We start from the raw sequence: 22,709 nt of genomic DNA, 5'->3' as shown, positions 1-22,709 counted from the left end.
CGTGGCCCACCGAAACACACAAGTGTGCCAATTTTCGTCCCTCTCGGACACATACTTGGACACATAAGTGCGTTATAAGGCTCCCATTAAAGGGTAACGGAGCCAATACGGGCCGTATAGCGAACCTTCGGCGACAATTTTTTACCGGAAACGAAGGCAAACGGACGAACGGTCGAACTTGGCGCATGCGTGGCCACCGGAACACACAAGTGTGCCAAGTTTCGTCCCTCTAGGACATACACTCGGACACATAAGTGCGTTATAAGGATCCCATTATAGGGTAACAGAGCCAACACGGGTTGTATGGCGAACCCTCGGCGGCACTTTCACACGAAACGACGGCCCCAGGACGGACGGTCATGCGTGGCCTACCGGTACACACAAGTTTCGTCGCTCTCGGACACATACTCGGACACATAAGTGCGTTATAAGGCTCCAATTATAGGGTAACGGAGCCAATACGTGAAGTATAGCGAACCCTCGGCGACATTTTCAACGGACACGAAGGCGCCCGGACGGACGGTCGAACTTGGCGCATGCGTTGCCCACCGAGACACACAAGTGTGCCAGGTATCGTCGCTCTCGGACTCATACTCGGACACATGAGTGCGTTATAAGGCTCGCATTAAAGTGTAACAGAGCCACCACGTGCCTTATAGCGAACCTTTGGAGACACCTTTAGGTAGGGTAGGGTAGGGAAGGGTAATGTAGGGTAGGGTAGGGTAGGTTGGGTAGGGTAGGGTAGGGTAGGGTAGGGTAAGGTAAGGTAAGGTAAGGTAAGGTAGCCAATTCATGACCCAGACTGCGTATTCCTTATTTATATGTGATATAAAGCCTATTTGCGCATGCCGCGATTCGTGATGCAGTATCTTTCCAACGCTTGGTGACATAGCATATGTACTCATATAGAGTGGTTCATGCATGTACTTTAAATGCGTCTTCCAAAGGAAAAACGTTCAACAGGCAAGTCCGAGTTTTTGTGCATTAATTGCTTTAGAAAAGATATTTCTCGTTTAAATTTCAACCTGACCAAAGACCTATAGAATACATTCTATAGGTCTTTGTCCTGACTCAACAGTTACTGTTAAAATACCTTATACGCACAATAGGCCCCCGATCAAATTACATGTCACTCAAGAAGGTCGGGGTTTATTAGACATGGTCTAAGTTGTCATTAGAATGAAATCTGTGTGTGTGGAATAAGGAATATATTTTGTTTAATACATTATTTACGTAACGAAAGTCAAAATGTTGACAATACGAAGAAAATATGTTTATTTGACAACTGTCGCGATTTTAATTGTTTATTGCGCGGTGTTTCGCCCGGGCATGCATACTTATTCATGCTCGATTGTTTATCACAATGGATTTAAAGAAAACTCAATGAGACGTTGTCGTTACGTGTACTTAGATCTCGGGTCTAACAAAGGTGTGCAGATACGAAAACTATATGAACCTTGGTTGTACCCTAACGGTAAAATTTTGCCATTTTACGACAAGATATTTGGTAAAATCCGCCATTACTCCAGGCGCGATGTCTGTACGTTTGGTTTTGAGGCGAATCCACGACACATGAAGCGATTAAAGTACATCGAAAAGCGTTACAGAAGCTACAATATCAACGTCACTTTCTTCAATAATGCTGTCAGCAACATCTCCTCTGAAAGCGTCACCATTTATTCGGACACAAATTTTGATATTGACTGGGGTTCAGGTATTCAAAGCAGCTTGATTGACAATAAAGCCAACATGACTATGTATACGGTGCAAACCATTGATATCGTACAGTTCTTTGCCGAAAACATTGTTCCGTTAAAACCGGACTACGTGTTCGCTAAGATGGATATAGAAGGTTCAGAATTCATAGTCCTTCCCCATATGCTGAAGGGTGGGCTTCTCTGTGATCACGCGATATCTTCAATGGTGTTAGAGATGCATGACAGCGTCAGAGAGGAATTTCATTCAGACCTATCCTTTGCCACATTGAAGGAAAGATTGAAGGACCAAGCTTGTACACCAACTACAATACACAATCTAGATGACGAGACATACACGAGGGACGTGCCATTTGAGCCATGTGAGGAAGAAAGCAATACATATTTTACCTATTAGGTTTCAATGTTCAACGCAAATAAATAACGTGCATTAAAACTTTTAAAAGAGTTTTGTGTATGTTGCAGAGTTACGATGCCAACGAGAATTCTTTTTTAAATTCAATATAAGACATACAATGTATACATGTATAGGATAATAAAACAAAGTGATACCATGTAGCAGCAATAATGTTCAAACATGTTATACAAGATATGCTAATATATATAATTGTTTGACCTTGTGGTTTCCTTTTGATTAAAAAAGGGTTAATATGTATTTGTTTCTTTGGTTGTTTGTGATAGGTGTTTTTAAAAACAAAAACAGAAAAAGAACCAAAAAAAAACAACAACAACAGAATAGTTATGAATAAGGATGAGTTGCATAAAGTGGGTAGAAAGCATACTGGACTTGTTTATGAAAGTTTAACGTGTTTCCATTTTTGTTCAAATATATGAAGTGTATTATTGTTTAGGGCAATTTCTTTTTCAATTTGAATCTTCAGTTTTAAATAATTGATAAAAACAGTTCATTGTAGGTATTTGTTTTCTGTATTTCATGCTGAATATAAAATATTTAATTAATGTAATTATGTAATTCACAGCGTTATTAACCTTTTGTATTTTGAAGGTATTTACCCCAAAACTGATGATTAAGAGAGATAGTTTTACATTTAATTGTTGTTTCTCTAGAAAGGTTGTCAATTGATTCCATAGAGATTGAATGTGTTTACACTCACAGAAAAGGTGTTCTATTGTTTCAATATGTTCACTACACATATCGCATAGATTTGTGTTGGATATGTTGCACTTAAAAAGGTGTTTATTTGTAGCTATGATTCTCTGGATGTATTTATATTGAACATTTCTCAGTGTGCTATCAGTAGTTGATGTATATGGCATGACAAATATTTGTTTCCAATTTAATTCTTTTTCTCAAAGAAGATTTTGCCATTTAGTTTGAGCTTTAGAGATTTCGGCAGGGTTTTTAATTTGAAGTGTGTAAAATATTTTGTTCGTTTTATTTTGTTTTGCAATAATGTGTTCAACGAATGTTTTTTGAGTACATGGTGTGTTATTTGTATTGGTTACAGCTTTAATATGTATGGGTATACTTTTGATCAATGTGTAGTACATCAGGAAATTACGTGTAGGTATTCCGAATATGTAGCAAAAGTTATCAAACAAATAGAAGTCGTTTATTCTGTAGTCGTACAATTGATCTACATATTTTATGTTTCGTTCGAACCAATGTTTGTAGAAAAACTTTTTTGTTAGTAGTTATGTCTTTATTATTCCATAGAATGATTTTACTGTTTATCTTGGTTTCTAAATTATGAGTAACTTTACACCGTGCCGATAGAACATTCGATAGAAATATGTTTTTGGTTGAAATTTCATCTAAGATATTATTGTCGATATTACATTCAAAAAGTAAGGAGTCACCATATGTTTTAAGAATTTTCTGGTAGAATAATTTCCATTTACTCGTATTGGTATTATCTAAATATCTTTTAACCCAACTACATTTGATTGCATTCAGGACAGAATCCATATCCGTTAGTCTGATACCTCCGCATTCTACTGATTGAATTTATAGAGTTCGCTTAATTTTATCAGGTTTACCGTCCCATATGAAATTAAATATTTCTGATATTATATCTTCAATAATATCATTAGGTGGGTTTGGGAGAACTGTTAGTGTATAAATTAATTTAGGGAGTGCAAACGTTTTCATCATGGTGTTTTTTTCCGATTAGTGTAAGTTAACGAAGCTGCCGTGATTTTAAACAATTTTTTTAATTTTTGTAATTAAGGCAATATGTTTTTTAGAATTGTTTCATTTTCATTGTTTGTAAAGGTAATTCCTAACGGTGTTGCTTCATCTGATGTCCAGTTGAAATTCATTTCTTTTTTAAGATGAATATCGCTTTGTTTAAATTAACCTACTCGTAGCACAGTGCATTTACTTTTGTTTAGTTTAAGACCCGATGCCATTCCAAAAAGAGTTAGCGATTCTATAAGATTATTGAATGAGTCACTACTGTCATTTACAAAATAAGTTGCATCGTCAGCAAATAGGGACTGTTTAATTTCTTCGTAAGGTTCTACGTGAATTCTTACGTGCCAAATGAGCCCTGTGACAACAAAGCAATACGTCTGATGCATTTTCGATTTTAATGTTCAACTCAAATAAATAATGTGCATTACAAGATTTGTGTGTACATTTCAAAGTGGCGATGCAAAGTGTAATTGCGTGTAGCAACGACCTGAACTTAATAATACACTTGTTTAAAACATTAGTTGTAAAATATAAGTGAGTATGATGGTGTTTTATTGCAAACGAATTGTTTCTGTTATTTTATTGCAAACGAATTGTTTCTGTAATTAATTTAACGAAACATTTGATTCATGAAACTAATAAAGGAATGATGTAATTTCAATAAATAAACGTTTGTTGCTTGTTTTTGTTGATTGTCATTTCGCGCGTTTACTTCCAGTATTCACACATGTTTAGACTTCACAATTACGAATAAGAAATGTCTTCATTCAGACAACGATGTGAAATTAATATATAGAGATGGTATGTTTTTAATCTAATACAAATTGGATTTTTCTGTCGATAAGATGACTTTCCGGACACTAGAATTTCCATTCTAGTGAAATTTTCGGACACCATAAGAAAACTTGCAGGATCCAAACTTAAAAATCTGATATAAACTCATTGAGCATAAATGCCTGTAGAACGAATGAAGTGATCCTTCCAGTCAATAGTGACCATGAGCAACTCAATAGTAGCTTTATACGGCGTACCATTTGGGTCGAAAGACCTACTAGGTAACAAGAGAAATGTACTTCGACGTACAATATGTACGTCAAAGTACAAAAATTGTACTTCGACGTACACATGAAATACACTTCGAAGTATATGTTTGTACTTCGACGTACAAAATTTCTGAACAGCCAATCAATACAGTCGTCTCTTGAGCCGCTTTTCCTTCAGATTTATTCATAATAAATGTTTAAAATATCATTTTTTAAATGAGGACAAAATGAATAAAAAAATCAAAATTGAAAAAAATACAAAGAAGTTTCAAGTATTTAATGCATGGCAATATATTATATACCAATTTGAAGAAGATTCAATGTTACCATTTTTTAAATTAAAATTATCAAGCATATTGTGAGTATTTATTGACCATGCGGGACGGAGTATCACGTTCCAGCGCATTACTGTGTAGGAAATTCCCAACGGTAACCAAACAGTTACCAAACGATTACGGGATTAAAAATGTATAATAACCTCCCTGGTTAGGTCGTATTTTGTGATAACCATTATTTGCATAAGTCAGAGGTTAATTCCGCCACGCCAAGTCAATAAATACGCACAATATCTATGAGTTAGCGGTCAACAGTCGCATAATTTGGTATAAATAATATTAATAATAATCTTCAACAATTACGCTCAATATCTATGGGTTAGCGGTCGAAAGTCGCATAATTTGGTATAAATAATAATAATAATAATGTTCAATGTCAAATATCTCTAAAAGCGACAGATGTAAGGCGTCTTCTGATTGGCTAACACTCAAGGGTCGGTAAAAACTGTACGTCGAAGTACAATTGTGTACGTCGAAATACCAAAAAATGTACTTCGGCGTACAAATTGTACGTCGAAATACATTTCTCTTTTTACCTAGTAGGTCTTGTTGACTTTCGACACAAATGGTACGCCATAGCTTTACATGAATCAAAGCGCTCAAGGCGCTGCAGTTGTTCGCTCTTTGAACGTATTTAATATTACTTACAGTCACATGGCATGAAGTTCGACTTGTGAACACCAATATAATTTTCTTTTAATTGTCTAAAGTGGTGAGATTTTGACAAAAGAAGAGGAAAATGCCATTGATTAACAATCTCTCTTAATTTTATACAGGATTCACACAAACTCCACTTATGATTACAAAGATGAAAAAAGAAATTCAACGTATATCTAAGTTGGCGTTAAGGAAAAGTCTGTCAGTCTAACAAAGAATGCCACACCATAATTCTAATAATACATGTAGTGATATCAACGAGCATTGTATTAAATTCTCGATCAAACCACATTAAAAATATTAAATATTTTTAGTCTGAAATTAAAAACTTAATTTAATGTATTTCCAGTTAAGTTTTATTCATTTTTATGTACTGACATTAACGCGTAACTCTACTCTAGCCGTCACCAATATTGTTATGAACGTACCATCTACTCCAATGTTTAATTCGTAAGGAAACGTATTTTGTCTATAGTTTCAATGGGTCAATACTTTCTCATCGTGTGCATTTGTTCTGATTTAAAAATTGTTATCCTAAAATACTTAATGTACTGAATTGCACGTCTATATATAGTAAAAAAAACTGGTCTGATGCAACATGCACGCTTTTCATTCATGGAACTTGACAGACGACATCAACTATTTCGAACTCTTATAAAAACACGTTTATTTTAGATGCGTACGAAGCGAATTTAATCAGCAAATATTAATTAAAATTGCTATAAAAAGCGAAATATACATGTACTGAAATTAAATTGCTACCACGTAGATTATTTAAAGGTTATTGTTTTCACAACTTACTCGCCATAAGGATTTAATTGCTCACCATATGCTTTTAACTTTTCATAAGTAACTATTGTTTACAGTTAAGGTGTGAGGATGATGCCCGACAACGTATGTAATGTACTGTATTAATTACCGTTTTAAATAACGTAAATGGTAAAACTGTAATAATTATTATGTGTTAAACCATCTGCGGTAAACTCTTACTTCATTAACAGAAAGCGAAAATTACAGTTTAGTGACTAGAAAGTAACCTGCGAATTTCTCGTGACGAATCTTTTTCAGCACACATGCCCGTAATGTGGCTTGTCAAATTTACCTCAGATGCCCGGGTATTCGCTAACGAAATTATTTTGATCAAAAATAGAACACGGTGGCAAAAGACGCCTTAATGTGCACTGGTAGACAATTTAACGACAATTCATGTATGGTTGCCCTTAAAAGGACAATGTTACTCTGCAAAGGGAGTGCTGAAAATTATAGAAGATCTTCTTCCCGCTTCTCGCGCTCTGCGCTGGTTGTAAGGCGTCTCTAGACGCCACAAGCTGTCGACCCCAACCCCTGAACGGTTTCCCCAACACGTTGAGCGTACTGGGTACCGCCGTCCTTTGACACGTCAATTATCTTCAAAGGGCCACCCCCTCCAAAACCTGGCCTGTATATTTTCCCAAGGTCCGCCACGCCATATCCACTACGCTGCCACCTCCGCTGACCCCGTCCCTCTTCCGGGGATGTAATGAAACCATTATCTACCAAAGGACAATTACCATACCGCTTGGCGATCCATTCAAGTTCTGGGAGTCAGCGAATTCAGCAGGAGAGGACGTCCGGGTCGAGGGATGACGGTACTCGCTTGATTAACAGAGCCGCCCGAGGAAGTTCCCATATCCGACACTCCTCAGGCGACGTAGTGAAACCACTATCCTCCTACAGACAATTACCATTCCGCTTGGCGATTCTTCGGAGTCTTCAATAAAATCTTCCGCGAGTGACAGATCGCGACGTGCATGCCCCAGCTGCTGAACGAGCTCTGTTAAACTAATGAATAATATATCATTTATAGAGTTACCTTTGATTTTTTGGACAATCGCCATTTTCTTTTACATTTTCAACTTTAATCGCGAGCTGACAGAATAGAAAAAACAACCTATAAATAATGTAATAAATCAGAAAGATTTAAATTGTTGTTGTAGCTTTATGTCACTTGTTTGTCGCATGTTCAGCGCTGAAATTTGTGTTATTAATTACACGTGTATTCAAAACCACACGAAAATGTTTGTAAATACAAATTATAATACGGGAGATCACATCATTTGTGTCCTCAATTTGCTCATTATGAGTTTATTTTTTCACCATCTAAATACATGTATATGGTATTCAAATATTTGATGATCATGCAGTTTTCTTTCGACATGCAGTTTTCTTTCGACACATTCAAATCATACTTTTCTAGCCGCATCATGCGCAAATAGGTCTTATGGCGCGTTGGCTAGCGTAACTAAAGCTCTGTCTGCACAGTTGTGCAAGGTTTCGTGGTCTCATTATGTATCTCCTGACCTACTGCGAGTTGCGCAGGCTGGACCATAGCTACGCTAGCCGCATATGGCATAAGACCCATTTTCGCATGACGCGGATCTATAAAAATATCTTTTTCTTATAAATGGAGCATCTTAGCACAATACTTTTCGACAGGAAATTGAAGTCAAACTGTGTTATTTATAGCGAACTGGCAAATGTTGGTAAGATTTCAGTCTTTCAAGAACGACCTCCATACGGACTGAAGAGTACGGCAAACAATTGCGGTTAGAAAAGGAAACGATTTCCGTCTTTAATGACATTATATTTTTCGGTAGTTTTTGTTTCTCATCTTGAATGCAATACTATGTTATCAATGTTTATCGATATTCCGTCGTGTCTTACCCGGATGATTAAGTACCGAGTCAAAATGCTAAATATTATTTAAACATATATCTCACACACATTATTAATATCGAAACTGATCAACCCAAACAGTTTTGTTGTTTTATATTGAGTTTTAGCGAAAGTTGATAAATTATTTCCGATTGTCACGAATTTTCCCAATGAACTGCGATTTACTTATCGATATAAAAAAAACAATGATGAATTGGAATTCATATGAATATTAAAATAAAACTTTTTTCTTTTAATATTTTGTTTGCATGATTTTTCCGTTTTTCTTCGGTTCATCTGATAAAGAATCGGCCATTATTAAGGTTGGTAACTAATAGCAGCAACTGCGCACGTGTATGTGTGAATTTCAAAGTTCATTAAGAAGTCCTGCTGCAGATTTCTCAGCCATATAATTTTTTTCTCGGCGCGTATGCCGACGGTGATCAGGTTTTGGGTCATCAACTAAAGTGGCTTGCAAAACTTGCTCTTAATCTAAGTTGTTCGCAAGCGAACAACTAAAAACCGATAGTTGTAATTTAAGTAAGCATAATGGATGCATGAATTCTAGCTGCACTATCATGCGGTTTAGTTGTCCCTGTAAGATATTCCATTTTGACGTGTTTTTGTGTTGTGGGAAGGAAGCTGGAGTACCCGGAAAATCCTAACAGTCCGGTATTGTTAGGTGGGAGCGGGCCTTGATCTCGGGTCGCCTGGGTGATAAGCGCGTTTACCAACCACTGCTCTAACCGGAGGGCCAATACATGAAATTCTCTAGCAAATAAATTATTAATACAAATCCAAATTTAAGCTTTAATGTAATACATTAGTTTTCGAAAGATATTAACATATCATAGTAGATAGTATATTTATATATGATAAAGTGAACTACACAACAAGATAATTTACTCTTTAATAGTTACATAAATTTTACATTATATCTGGGGTGTTTATAATTAAACAGTCAGCAAGAGTTACAATGTGATAATAATAATACTAAGTTAAGCTCGGACACATGACATTAAGTTGCCGAGCCCTACATAAATAAACTGACCCACCCCAATAAGGAGTTGCGATGTGCCGCTGTTAATATGTATTTGCGTACGGAATCAAATGTATTAACGAATGCCTTCTTTTTTATCGTGATGTTAACGCTCGATTGGTCATTGACGGCTGAGGTACGGGGAATAAAGTATAATAAAAAGTACCCCTTAATACGACCGGTGCCTTGAGGCGTATTTTCCGTACACGGGGTAAATCGGAGCTTAAGAGTAACCGTGGGAATTAAGAGTGGGACCTATGCCGACAACGTCTAATTGATCGATACTTACGGACTATGTCGAATGCTGGGCGAAAATTGTTGAGGGCCATGTTAAAGAAAAAGCAATATACGTTTATGGTTTGTGTGTTCGCACTTCGTCGAACAAATACAATACGTTGTATTGATGAACATCTCCTTCATTGGACATGTTCAAGCGGAAGGAAATTTAGCTGACATCAATGCTCCCTTTGATTTTTGCCTATACCTCATACTCATACAAACCCATTTAATAATTACATACCGGTATAAGGCCCATTGTGTAAAGTTCTTATTCAACAAAAGACGCAGTCTGAATTGGATGACTGCACACGGATAGCTCGACTATCGACTGAAAACCGACTCATAAAAATAAACCGATATTTTGTTCGACAGCAAGGAACAACTAAAAGGCAGTGATTTGTAAATAAAGCCGTTGATTGCTGTCGACTTCAAAGCCAGGTATCTAATTACACATGGTTATCATTTTGGACAGAGCTATAATCACTTATTTTAAACGTATTTTTAAACGAAGATGATCAGTAAGTTAACAATGTACTGATAGAGCTCATGCTTCAGCAATGGTAATTATTGAAGCGTGCACATCTCGAAGAGTTTATAATTCGATATCCCCATTTATTATACACACAGCCATACAGTATACCAAAAAGGTATTATTAGTTACACCGTTAGCAACTGACGGTTTATGGGGTATACACCCTCAGTAATTTCATACCATACGAGGGCGGAGCTGTGTAACGATTATATCTCAACCGACTACTCGATTACTCGGGTCACTACACAATTAATATTTACAATAAAAGTGTATACTAATTGTATTTGTTTCAGTAAAATATATTTTGATTAATATTTTTCTCTTTAGCATGATACAAAAATGTTGTTGTTACACGTATTACTGTTTTGGATTGCATATGGAAACAGTATATGTTGCCAAATAACATACGATATTATTTACAAAATGATTATAATATAGGGTTAACCTCATACAATCATGTTATTATCCTTGCATTTTGATCGTTTTATTATACGATTTAAGATCCTGTCTAAAAGGAAGAACTAGTTTGAAATATAGCTTTTCAAAAATAACTATTTTTCTATTATTTTAAACCAAATATAATATGATTTTTACAAATACATGTAGATACATTAATGGACACGCAGAAAATTTAGAAAAATATTAGGACCATACATGTAGGTACAGTTTCACTTGATTAATGTAAGGAAATACTTATTTATGCTTTCGACAAATATATAAGCATGTGGTCATGTTTTATGTTAACCGAATATGGTCTCGCATCTTCGTCTAAATACACAAGGGACCATTTTCACTGAATGGGGAACATGTGCTTTATTATTATTCAGTTTAACCCATTTATGCCTAGTGGACTCTCCTATCCTTCTAAATCGGATCAATTTATTTCCAAAATTAGGTATGTCTAGTATATTTATTTCTATATTTAGAATATTTCTTCCAGAAATTCCTTTAAGCAAACAGCGCAGACCCTGATGAGACGCCGCATCATGCGGCGTCTCATCTGGTTCTACGCTGTTTGCCAAGGCCTTTTTTTCCAGACGCTAGGCATAAATGGGTTAATTTCCAATGCAAACACATCCCATATGACGGTAAGAGTTGCATTGTTAATACCTCTAACCTTAATGCACGATACACTCCAAGGTAAAGGGAATTTCCAGAACATAGAGAAACATTTACACAAGAGTATCAATTCATTTCCACTATTATAAATTTGTTTATTTAGTTTTGTTTAGAGAACGATTCATACTAATGAAAAATCGAGACCATTTTCTATGCAATCACAACGCACGCAAAATTGTAAACTTGAAATCTTGAAAACTGATCTCAAGAATCTTGTATCGACATAATCGCTCATTTAACCTAATCGTATCACGATTTTAAGGACTATCTTAGTACAAAAAAGGATTAATGGTGCTTTTTAAAATTTCCATTTAAAGTTTGTACTGTATTTAAAACTAAACATACTCACACTCTTGTGCAGTATATACAAGAAATTTCTATAAAGAAAGACGGCTTTGATTGTGGTCGGTGTTGATGAACGGTCAAAAGTTATATCTATGGGATCACATTTAGCGAAAGCCTTTTTTCTGCGTTGTCCTTAGTTGCATCACACGTTAATCAATGACGGGATGTTGCGCCATATATCGTGGCTTATTTCGCTTTATTAGATATATTTGATCAGATATCTATATTTACAGAATAGAAAAAACACAAGAAGAATGAAAATATTAATACGCGCGTTCTTCCATCAGACCTGTTTTAGTGGTTTGTCGCACATTGTTATTAGATTCCATTATTAATAATACCGTGAATCATCGCGCTCATACTTAGGGACCGTCCATAAAGTATGTCACGCTTCAGGTAGGGGAGGGGATGTAAGAAAGTGTGACAGTTTGTGACATGGGGAGGGGGGATCAGGCCATGTGTGATGTCACACATTTTTTAAAAAAATATTTATAATTTATTACTTATTTCTTAAGTAGAATTTAAAAATAATTTTCGAAAAATTTGTGAAACATTTGAATTAGTTTTATGTCAAAATAAGACGAATTGCGTATCTCCTGAATGTGTTGTTCGAATTTTTAATAGGTACCTTGGCTGGGCCGGCTTATTCAATAGGCACAACCTCCACGCAGATTTCATTAGTAAATGACGAAATAATTTATTAGACTGTTCCAATTTTAAGTTAGTAAAAGGTTGAAAGCAAATCTAAATTATAATTTCGTTTTTATTAAAGGTTAACACATGGATAAATATTCGTACTGCTGAAGCAAATCGTGTTAAAACATACTTCTTCAAAAAATCGGAACATTTACAACGACTTCAGATGGTTTCTGTATTTGATGTTGGTGTCTACCAGATATGTGTGAAGTACGGTGGCATTAAGGGGAAATATGTCATTCTTCGGTCACAATTACGTAGGTATGCGATAGCTATGAAATGCGAAAGAAATGTCTATGACGTGCGCTCGCGATAGCTGACTAATGGGAATACGTATATCCGATTAGTCTGGTTCCCAGCTTCTATTGTAAACAAATAGAACAAAGGGGCAGGTAATCCAGACTAGTATCCGATCAGAAAAGGTAGCGCGTGCGCAAGGAATAATTGACCTTCAGCTTATTTATACAGATCACTAACCACATTGATGTTTTAAGGAAGTTTATGTAGGCGATCACTTTATAGTAGATCTAATGTAACCTTTCAAGGTTTCGTGGTAAGTTAGCTATGTTTCTGATCATTTATTTCCACTCTATCAATGTGCTCACAAAATCAGAATCTAACATTAAGAATTATTACATATCCAAATAATTTGGAGTAATCTGATTTTAGTAAAGGATACATTGAAGGTGCTTGACTTAACTTTTTAGTAGTCAGAATATAAATTTCAAAAGGTTAAGCTCATTTAACCTCTCAATCCTCCGGGGATTGAGCCGATAACGAATAAGCTTACACATTGCTGGCGCGTACTGTATAGCGAAAGTTATTTCCATTTGTTGAATACAGCCATTTTTAGTACATAAAATAAACATAAAATAAACAGTTCAGTTGACACAAAGTTTATTGTGGCAACACATGCATTTTTGATGACATGGCATGTTTATTTTCAAGATGATATAGTGCGCGGTGAGCTTTAAGCTTTACCCTTTTGCCGCATAAATTACATCGCAAAAAAAAGCCGTTTGGAGTGCACGCCCCCTTCCAGATGTGGCATTCATTTATTATTTTGTATTTATTATCAAATAAATGCTTCAATCTAAGTCTCTCTTTATCTGTTAGATGTGCCATAAAGAAATATGTTGCCATAATGACTTTAAATAAGAAGAAAACAAGAAATGTGTCCACAGGACACTGATGCCCCCAACTGTAACTTTGTCGCTACATAAAAGTATAACTGTGTAAACGCTTGGTAGAAGTTATTAGCTTTTTTCAAATCCTAAACGCAGATTTCGAACCTAAACACGGACCCTAAGTTCAAGGTCAAGGTCACAGGGGTCAAAATTTGTGTTCGTATGGAAATGCCTTGTTCATATACACATGCATGCCAAATATGAAAATGCTATCTGAAGCGACATAGAAGTTATGAGCATTTTTCGAAATCTAAACGCAAAGTGTGACGGACAGACGGACGGACAGACGAACGGACAGTCCGATCACTATATGCCCTCCTTCGGGGGCATAAAAATGTCTTAGAATATCAAAATAAATCAGAAAGCCACATAAACTAGAGAGCGGACAACATTCTTAATCCTTGAAATGCACTAAGTGACCCCGTGACCTAGTTTCTGACCCGGCATGACCCATATTCGAACTTGACCTAGATATTGTCTTAATACAACTTCTTACCAAGTTTAGTAAAGATCAGATGAAAACTACTTCAATTAGAGAGTAGACACCATGCTAAATCCTTGAAATGCACTAAGTGACCTCGTGACCTAGTTTTTGACCCGGCATGAACCATATTCGAACTCGACCTAGATATTGTCTGGATTCAACTTCTGACCAAGCTTGGTAAAGATCGGATAAAAACTATTTGAATTAGAGAGCGGACACGAAGTGTGACCGACCTACCGACTGACCGACCGACCGACGGACAGTGCGAAAACTATATACCCCCTTTTCTTCGAAATGGGGGCATAAAAAGAATGTATGTTTGCAGCATGTTACAAACCACTTTCTTGCATAATTTTCTTATTTTTACCAACTTTTTCTACAAAACTGCAGACTATCTTGATTATTTTAGTATTCAAGCTTAGAAAATGTGCAAGTGTAGATGCTAATTCACACATATGAGTTTAAACATTGTTTCGCAGTGTGAAACCAGCACACATTAAATTTTCCTAAAAATAAGCAATGGTTTTAACATTATTACCTCCCTTTGTTTTCCATAATCCAAACCATAGCGGTTAAAAGATATATGCAAAATTATGTTCAATTTGTTACCGCAACACATTTGTGGAATATTAGTATCAATTTTTGTATGATATACACAACTTTAAAATTTTATGTTTTGCTGTTAAGTTTTTTTATATATGCATGATAAAACAAAAAAGCTTTTGTTATATTGAAATATAATGTTTAATGAATTAAATGCAACATGTCTGAACTGTATCCTGTGTTTTGTTTGCATATTTATAGTAATTCCAAAATTTCACACCATTTAAGGGAAACAACCAGAACAGAAATACTCCAAAAAATATTGTTCCTATTCACAACATTTGACTCTATTTAGTAGAGAAGCACAAGTTATATTTCAAATGTTTAAAATGATTATTGACAATATCAATCAGTTTTACAGATGTATATTCCCCTATGATTAAATAATACATGCACCAAATATTGATATTCATCCATTAAAATACCATTCAAAATGTGATCACTCCATAAGAAATCACAGCACAGTTATAAAAACTATCACACTAGGAAAAACAAACGTGCACTTTTTAAAATAGGAGTATTTCCAAACTATAACTGCAGTCATATGCCCTGTGTAGAGAAACTAGTTCAAGATTCTATTCCCTTGAATTCAGACCCTGACCTGGAAAGTGTCGTGCGATTGGGTGATTCTGTGGCTAACGTTGTCTTGTTCTCGTGTTCTCAGGATCCACTCGTTCTCCTTTTTTAACTGTGACCACGTCAAACAGTACCACAGTCTGAAAATCAAAGTGCTACAATTGGAAACAGTGCAAATATATCTGACTATGAGAACATCATTGTGAACAAGACACAGCTTGGACACATTTTCAAGTGCATAGGGAACCTTCATGAGCACATATTTGTCTGTTGTTGTTAATGCTTTGAGGCTCATAACTTAAGTGCTTGATGTTGACACAAAGTTTATTGTGGTATAAATGCTACACATGCATTTTTGATGATATGGCATGTTTATTTTCAAGATGATATAGTGCGCGGTGAGCTTTAAGCTTTAGCATTTTGCCGCATAAATTACATTGCAGAAAAATAAGCCGTTTGGAGTGCACGCCCCCTTCCAGATGTGGCATTTATTTATTATTTTGTATTTATTATCAAATAAATGCTTCAATCTTAGTCTTTCTTCATCTGTTAGATGTGCCATGAAGAAATATGTTGCCATAATGACATTAAATAAGGAGAAAAAAGTTTATGTTTGCGGCATGTTACAAACCACTTTCTTGCATAATTTTCCTATTTTTACCAACTTTTTCTACAAAGCTGCAGTCTTATCTTGATTATTTTAGTATTCAAGATCAGACTATGTTCAAATGTAGATGCTAATACACAAATAAGAGTTTAAACATTGTTTCGAAGTGTGAAACCATCACACGTGAAATTTTTCTAAAATAAGCAATGGTTTTAACATAATTACCTCCCTTTGTTTTCCATAATCTAAACCATAGCGGTTAAGATATATGCTAAATTATGTTCGATTAGTTACCGTATCACATTTGTGGAAAATGTGTATAAATTTTTGTATGATATACACAACTTTAAAATTTTGCGTTTTGCTATTAAGTTTTTTAATATATGCATGATAAAACACAAAAGCTTTTGTTATATTGAAATATAATGTTTAATAAATTAAATGCAACATTTTGAACTGTATCATGTTTTTTGTTTTTATATTGATAGTAATTTCAAAATTTCACACAATTCAAGGGAAACAACCAGAACAGAAATAATCCAAAAAATAGTGTTCCTATTCACAACATTTGACTCTATTTAGTAGAGAAGCACAAGTTATATTTCAAATGTTTAAAATGAATATTGACAATATCAATCAGTCTTACAGATGTATATTCCCCTATGATTACATAATACATGCAGCAAATATTGATATTCATTCATTAAAATACCACTCAAAATGAGATCACTCCATAAGAAATCACAGCACAGTTATAAAAACTATCGCACTAGGAAAAATAAAGGTGCACTTTTTCCAAACTATAAAGTTTCTGCAGGCATGTGCCCTGTGTAGAGAAACAAGTTCAAGATTCAATTCCCTTGAATTCAGACCCTGACCTGGAAAGTGTCGTGCGATTGGGTGATTCTGTGGCTAATAATAATGCGTGTAACCGTTCTCAGGATCCACTCGTTCTCCGTTTTAAACTGCGACCACGTCAAACAGTACAACAGTCTGAAAATCAAAGTGCTACAATTGGAAACAGTGCAAATATATCTGACTATGATAACATTATTGTAAACAAGACACAGCTTGGACACATTTTCAAGTGCATAGGGAACCTTCGTGAGCACATATTTGTCTGTTGTTGTTAATGCTTTGAGGCTCATAACTTAAGTGCTTGAAAATTCAATACTGCTTCAGCAGCTGGAGTTTCACTTCTTTATATTGATGTTGACACAAAGTTTATTTTGGCATAAATGCAACACATGCATTTTTGATGACATGGCATGTTTATTTTCAAGATGATATAGTGCGCGGTGAGCTTTAAGCTTTAGCATTTTGCCGCATAAATTACATTGCAGAAAAATAATCCGTTTGGAGTGCACGTCCTATTCCAGATGTGGCATTCATGTATTTTTTGTATTTATTATCAAATAAATGCTTCAATCTTAGTCTTTCTTCATCTGTTAGATGTGCCATGAAGAAATATGTTGCCATAATGACATTAAATAAGGAGAAAAAAGTTTATGTTTGCGGCATGTTACAAACCACTTTCTTGCATAATTTTCCTATTTTTACCAACTTTTTCTACAAAGCTGCAGTCTTATCTTGATTATTTTAGTATTCAAGATCAGACTATGTTCAAATGTAGATGCTAATACACAAATAAGAGTTTAAACATTGTTTCGAAGTGTGAAACCATCACACGTGAAATTTTTCTAAAATAAGCAATGGTTTTAACATAATTACCTCCCTTTGTTTTCCATAATCTAAACCATAGCGGTTAAGATATATGCTAAATTATGTTCGATTAGTTACCGTATCACATTTGTGGAAAATTTGTATAAATTTTTGTATGATATACACAACTTTAAAATTTTGCGTTTTGCTATTAAGTTTTTTAATATATGCATGATAAAACACAAAAGCTTTTGTTATATTGAAATATAATGTTTAATAAATTAAATGCAACATTTTGAACTGTATCATGTTTTTTGTTTTTATATTGATAGTAATTTCAAAATTTCACACAATTCAAGGGAAACAACCAGAACAGAAATAATCCAAAAAATAGTGTTCCTATTCACAACATTTGACTCTATTTAGTAGAGAAGCACAAGTTATATTTCAAATGTTTAAAATGAATATTGACAATATTCGTGAGCAATAAATAATCAACTAATTGGTAGTACATGTATTAACATATTTCTTCAAAGGGGCCTTTTCACATATTTTGGAACGTGTTGAAGTTTGCCACTCAATGCTTTTACATTGATAAATGTAAACTTTGGATCTAAAAAGCTCCAGTTACAAAAAACCTGAATAAAAACAAAAGGTGTAGTCCTCAACTGGGGTCGAACCACTGACCCCTGGAGTCCTGGATTAATAACATCTCAGATTTAATGTTACCTTTATTCGTATAGTGATGGTAAAAAGCTCGGCAAATAAAAATCAATCATTTTTGACAGATTGACCGACCACAAATGATCCTTTGCTATTCTGATCACTTGCAAGTCTTTATTTGTCCACACAATAAGATCGCATGTATTAGTTCCCGTTATGTGTAGCTGTCCTTGAATCTGATGCCAGTAGTTGTGGGCTTGCTTGAGGGAAAGCCGTCCATCAGAAGATTGATCTGAAATGAGTATGCATCCATGTGTTATAAGGCAATTGTCACCTAGTAGCAGGAATTTCAATTGAAGCACAATCATGCTTCTTTAAGCTTTTGATTTTGAAATTGATGGTCTTTCGACTCCTGCAAATAATCTGCATAACATCATTTTGACACAAATGTAACAAAGAAACTAACTCCAAAATATATTTCTTATACAATTATTGTTTGCAAAGTATTTCATTTTAGTATATGCAAAACAACATTTTCAGACTATATAAAATTATTCAAAACAGATAACTTTATTTTTTGACCCCTGATTATTTTATTTGACCCCCGAAAAAGTCAAGCATGGGGTAATTTGACTCCTGGTTTACACAAATCTATTGAAATCCCTGTAGTAGTGTTATATACATAAAGAGATTGTAAGAGCAAGACCATCTTTTACATCACACTGATTTTAATTATAGGAATGGATGTAATTGCACGTTGTATGCAAAATGGGTAATTGATGCATATTTTTTAATTTTATATACTATATCAATATGCATTACCACATTGAAAATGTAGAAATAATAGTTTTACCTTGGTAGAAATCCTTGATAGATGAACACGCCTCCTGGATAGTCATGTCTCTGGCGGTGAAGGGACACTTTACTTCTATGATGTCTGCACTACATGTTGCTTGTCCATGTTGTTGATGAACTAAACCCCTAAACACGCCTTCGACAAAACCATCTGGTGATGCACCCAAGACACCAGACTCGTGCAGCCAAATTCCTGTAATAAAATGATAGAACATACGATATGACCTTAACAATTAATTTTATTACAAAGCATAACTGCATGAACAGGAGAATAAGCACATTATGAAATTCTATTACAACTAAATATCAATTCAAACTTATAAAAAAAAACACATTTTTCACTTGCCTGTCGGGCGTACAGCGACTCCTCCAACCTTACAGTATTCAGCTATGCACACCTGCTCATGTATTACTCCCCACTGCACAGGTGCCCTTTTTCCAGGTTATACGCGCTCAGAAGTCTTTTTATCAAAGACACTGTCAGTCTTTAAAAACACATAAAACACTTCTTTATCTTGTATGTTTATTTACAAATAAACAACAGTATAAGCAACTGCAATGCATTAAAAACATGGCAGAAAAAGTAAAGCAAGTATATTTTTTATGTCGAGAAACTTATATAAAAAGTTCATATTGACCACCCAGTTTCAATTTATTTATATTAACTCACATAACATGAAGACATGTGCGTCATATATATATATATTAAAATTATAACAATATGTACTAGCACTTACTTTTTTTTGTCAAACGCTATGTCCGAAGTTAGAGGCGGTAAATCTCAACTTGCGAACAGCTGTCCATAAGGCATTTTCCCTCTGTCCAATAGTTGCTGCAGCTGTTTGGTTGACCTTTTCGTGCGACACCAGCAACTGTCGTCTCAGCCATGTGCGGGGGTCCTCAGCTCCCAGATAATCAGGATGGATCATCAAGTCATCCAGGAGAGGCACTGGTACATCCGGTGTCTGTGGCTCCTCTGCCATAATCCAATGCAGAGCTTCAAACATAAAAAAGAACAGGTCAAATATTAGCAAAAGACCATTAAAATAATGCTCATGACTTTTGAAAAATAAACAAGACCATGTGGTATTGATTATTTTTGACATACCAAAGATTTTTTGGAATTATTATTTATAAGTCATAATATCACAACTACATAATTGCCCATGAGATAGCTTAATAAGTAATATCTCGCTATTTGTACAGCATATTTTTTTTACATGAAAATTATTGCTTAACATATACATATATATTCAAACGCACATACCTGAACTACTCATACTAACAGGAACCGCTCAACAGTAACCAAAAATATTAACAGGAAAAAATCATGATAACAGGAACAAAACATTATAACAGGGACCACTTATGCGAACCTGTAAAGCGACCCAACTGTCCAAGTTGTTTATAAATAAAAATTCTGTCATCATCTGAGACAGATCTGTTTAGAGCCCTGAGTAACGAGTAAAAAAGGTACATTGCATTAAAAAATAATTATGAAAACAATTATTCTCATGAGTTAATGAATAGATCTAGGATGGTTCGAATAAGAATTATATAGAGTACACACTTTTATTATTTCAAAATAACAGCTTTGAGATGACATTTTTTTAATCATTTTAAAATTATTTTGCCCTTTACCTGTATCCAGGCCGATTTGGTGGATACATTTCCGCCATCGTCACAGTTTTCTTGGGTGGTGCGGAATTCGGACGCTTGATCCAGGAACACTTAATGTCAGTTTTGCTCGCTCTCTTGTATCTGTATCATGAATTAATTTAATAACAACTTTTACAAGCTTTAATACATACAATACATACTTAATACTTATAGTAACACATAAGCATTTGCTTCTACATTCCCTGTGAGGATATTTGTGTTTATTATGAAAAACTTACAAATGTAATTGTTAGCTGAAAAAAGTATCATGAATAGTTAACAGATAATTATTTTCTCTGAGTATATTTACAACATGTTTCAAACATAAACAATACAAATATATGTAATTTTATGCATTACCCAAACAGTAAAGCAGCAGCCACATGATGACATTTGAATTCCATCATTGGACACTGACATGTCGATGATTGTATCACGCCGTTGTCCTCTGGTTCAAGGTGCATCTAATGAAAAATATATAACAAAATCTGAATGAGAAAATAGTGTTTAAACCATTACAAGTACGATTAACATTTTACTTTGTCATAGTAATTCGGATGTATATAACTGACAGTAACATTATATGATGTATTTTTCATCGAAGCCTGGACACTGGCACGGATTACACGCAGTTCGTCCATAAAGAATTTCAATACCCTGTCGCTTTCAACCGATGCTTCACTCTTTCGACTTAATTTAACATGCGATTCAACGTAGTAAGACCAGTACATTATTCATATAGCCATTCTGATTTTTTGTTTGTACCCGGAAGTTGGAGATCTCGTGAAATATCGGTGGTCACATGACGAGACTTACATACCCTATAGCTTACTGCATATATATTATATATGCACACGTTGGGTCTAAAGCCCAATTAATAACTGGGCCCTGACCCAAGAGAGGGGTGCACCTAAAAAAAATAACTCTCTATCGAGATTTCCTGATCTATATAGGTATAAATAGCATCCAGACCGAAAATCTATACGTAAAATGTGACAGTGGCGTCTGTAACACTGTTATTTCTAGTAGGTCCCAATCAGTATGTTTAAATCGAGAGTCTCAATTAGTTGGTGACTTTAAGTATATATATATATATATATATATATATATATATATATATATATATATATATATATATATATATATATATATATATATATATATATATATATATATATATATATATATATATATATGAGCCGTGTCGTGACAAAACCTGTATTCGTGACATCAGTTATGACGTTGGTAAATTCCCTGTAAAGTGACGTCAACATTTTTTTATTTGCGCGATTTCGTCATCACTGAAACGTGTGAATCTGTGTAGCTGTTTTGGACAGTTTTGTATTTGTGAAACATCTTTAATGTGAAATGACGTGATATGGATAATGAAATAGGAGTAAGTAATATATTTTATCATTATAAGCTATGTAGCAAAATTTGTTTGATCAAAATATTTAATAGAATATAGCGAACTAGACGTGTTTACAAATTAACCACCATGTTAAACGTTGTTAAGATATTCAGTGAATAACATTTTCATATTTACGGTAGAACTTATCAGACTACAAGTTTGTTATTTTTATTTCTACATGAATTGTTGTAAGAGTTTATCCCAAACCTTTTATTTCAATTATGGGGTTACACATAACAAGGCGTACAAAACGTTTTTTTGTTCAATAACCCGACCGATTCTTATTTGTTTTGCCGATCCTAAAGGCTAAACAGTTTTTCTAATTCAAAGCAAAATAGTACTTGTTATTTGTTAGTATTTGTTATCGATGTTGATTATAAACTCGACCAT

At 34.6% G+C, this 22,709-nt stretch overlaps 1 protein-coding gene and 1 pseudogene across 1 annotated transcript; one reads left to right on the top strand and one right to left on the bottom strand.

Annotated features, from left to right (window-relative positions):
- Positions 1 to 1,383: 1,383 nt before the first annotated feature.
- LOC127839841 (uncharacterized) lies at positions 1,384 to 2,112 on the top strand. Its single transcript, XM_052368230.1, has one exon. The coding sequence runs from the start codon at positions 1,384 to 1,386 to the stop codon at positions 2,110 to 2,112; it is 729 nt and encodes a 242-aa protein (XP_052224190.1).
- Positions 2,113 to 18,462: 16,350 nt separating this feature from the next.
- On the bottom strand, positions 18,463 to 21,507 carry LOC127839840 (uncharacterized; annotated as a pseudogene).
- Between the last annotated feature and the right edge of the window lie 1,202 nt (positions 21,508 to 22,709).

Source organism: Dreissena polymorpha, chromosome 7, assembly GCF_020536995.1.
Source record: "Dreissena polymorpha isolate Duluth1 chromosome 7, UMN_Dpol_1.0, whole genome shotgun sequence".
In the NCBI taxonomy this organism is placed as follows: Eukaryota; Metazoa; Mollusca; class Bivalvia; order Myida; family Dreissenidae; genus Dreissena; species Dreissena polymorpha.
The sequence above is the reverse complement of the archived record's forward strand: the minus strand, read 5'-3'. Positions and strand labels throughout refer to the sequence as shown.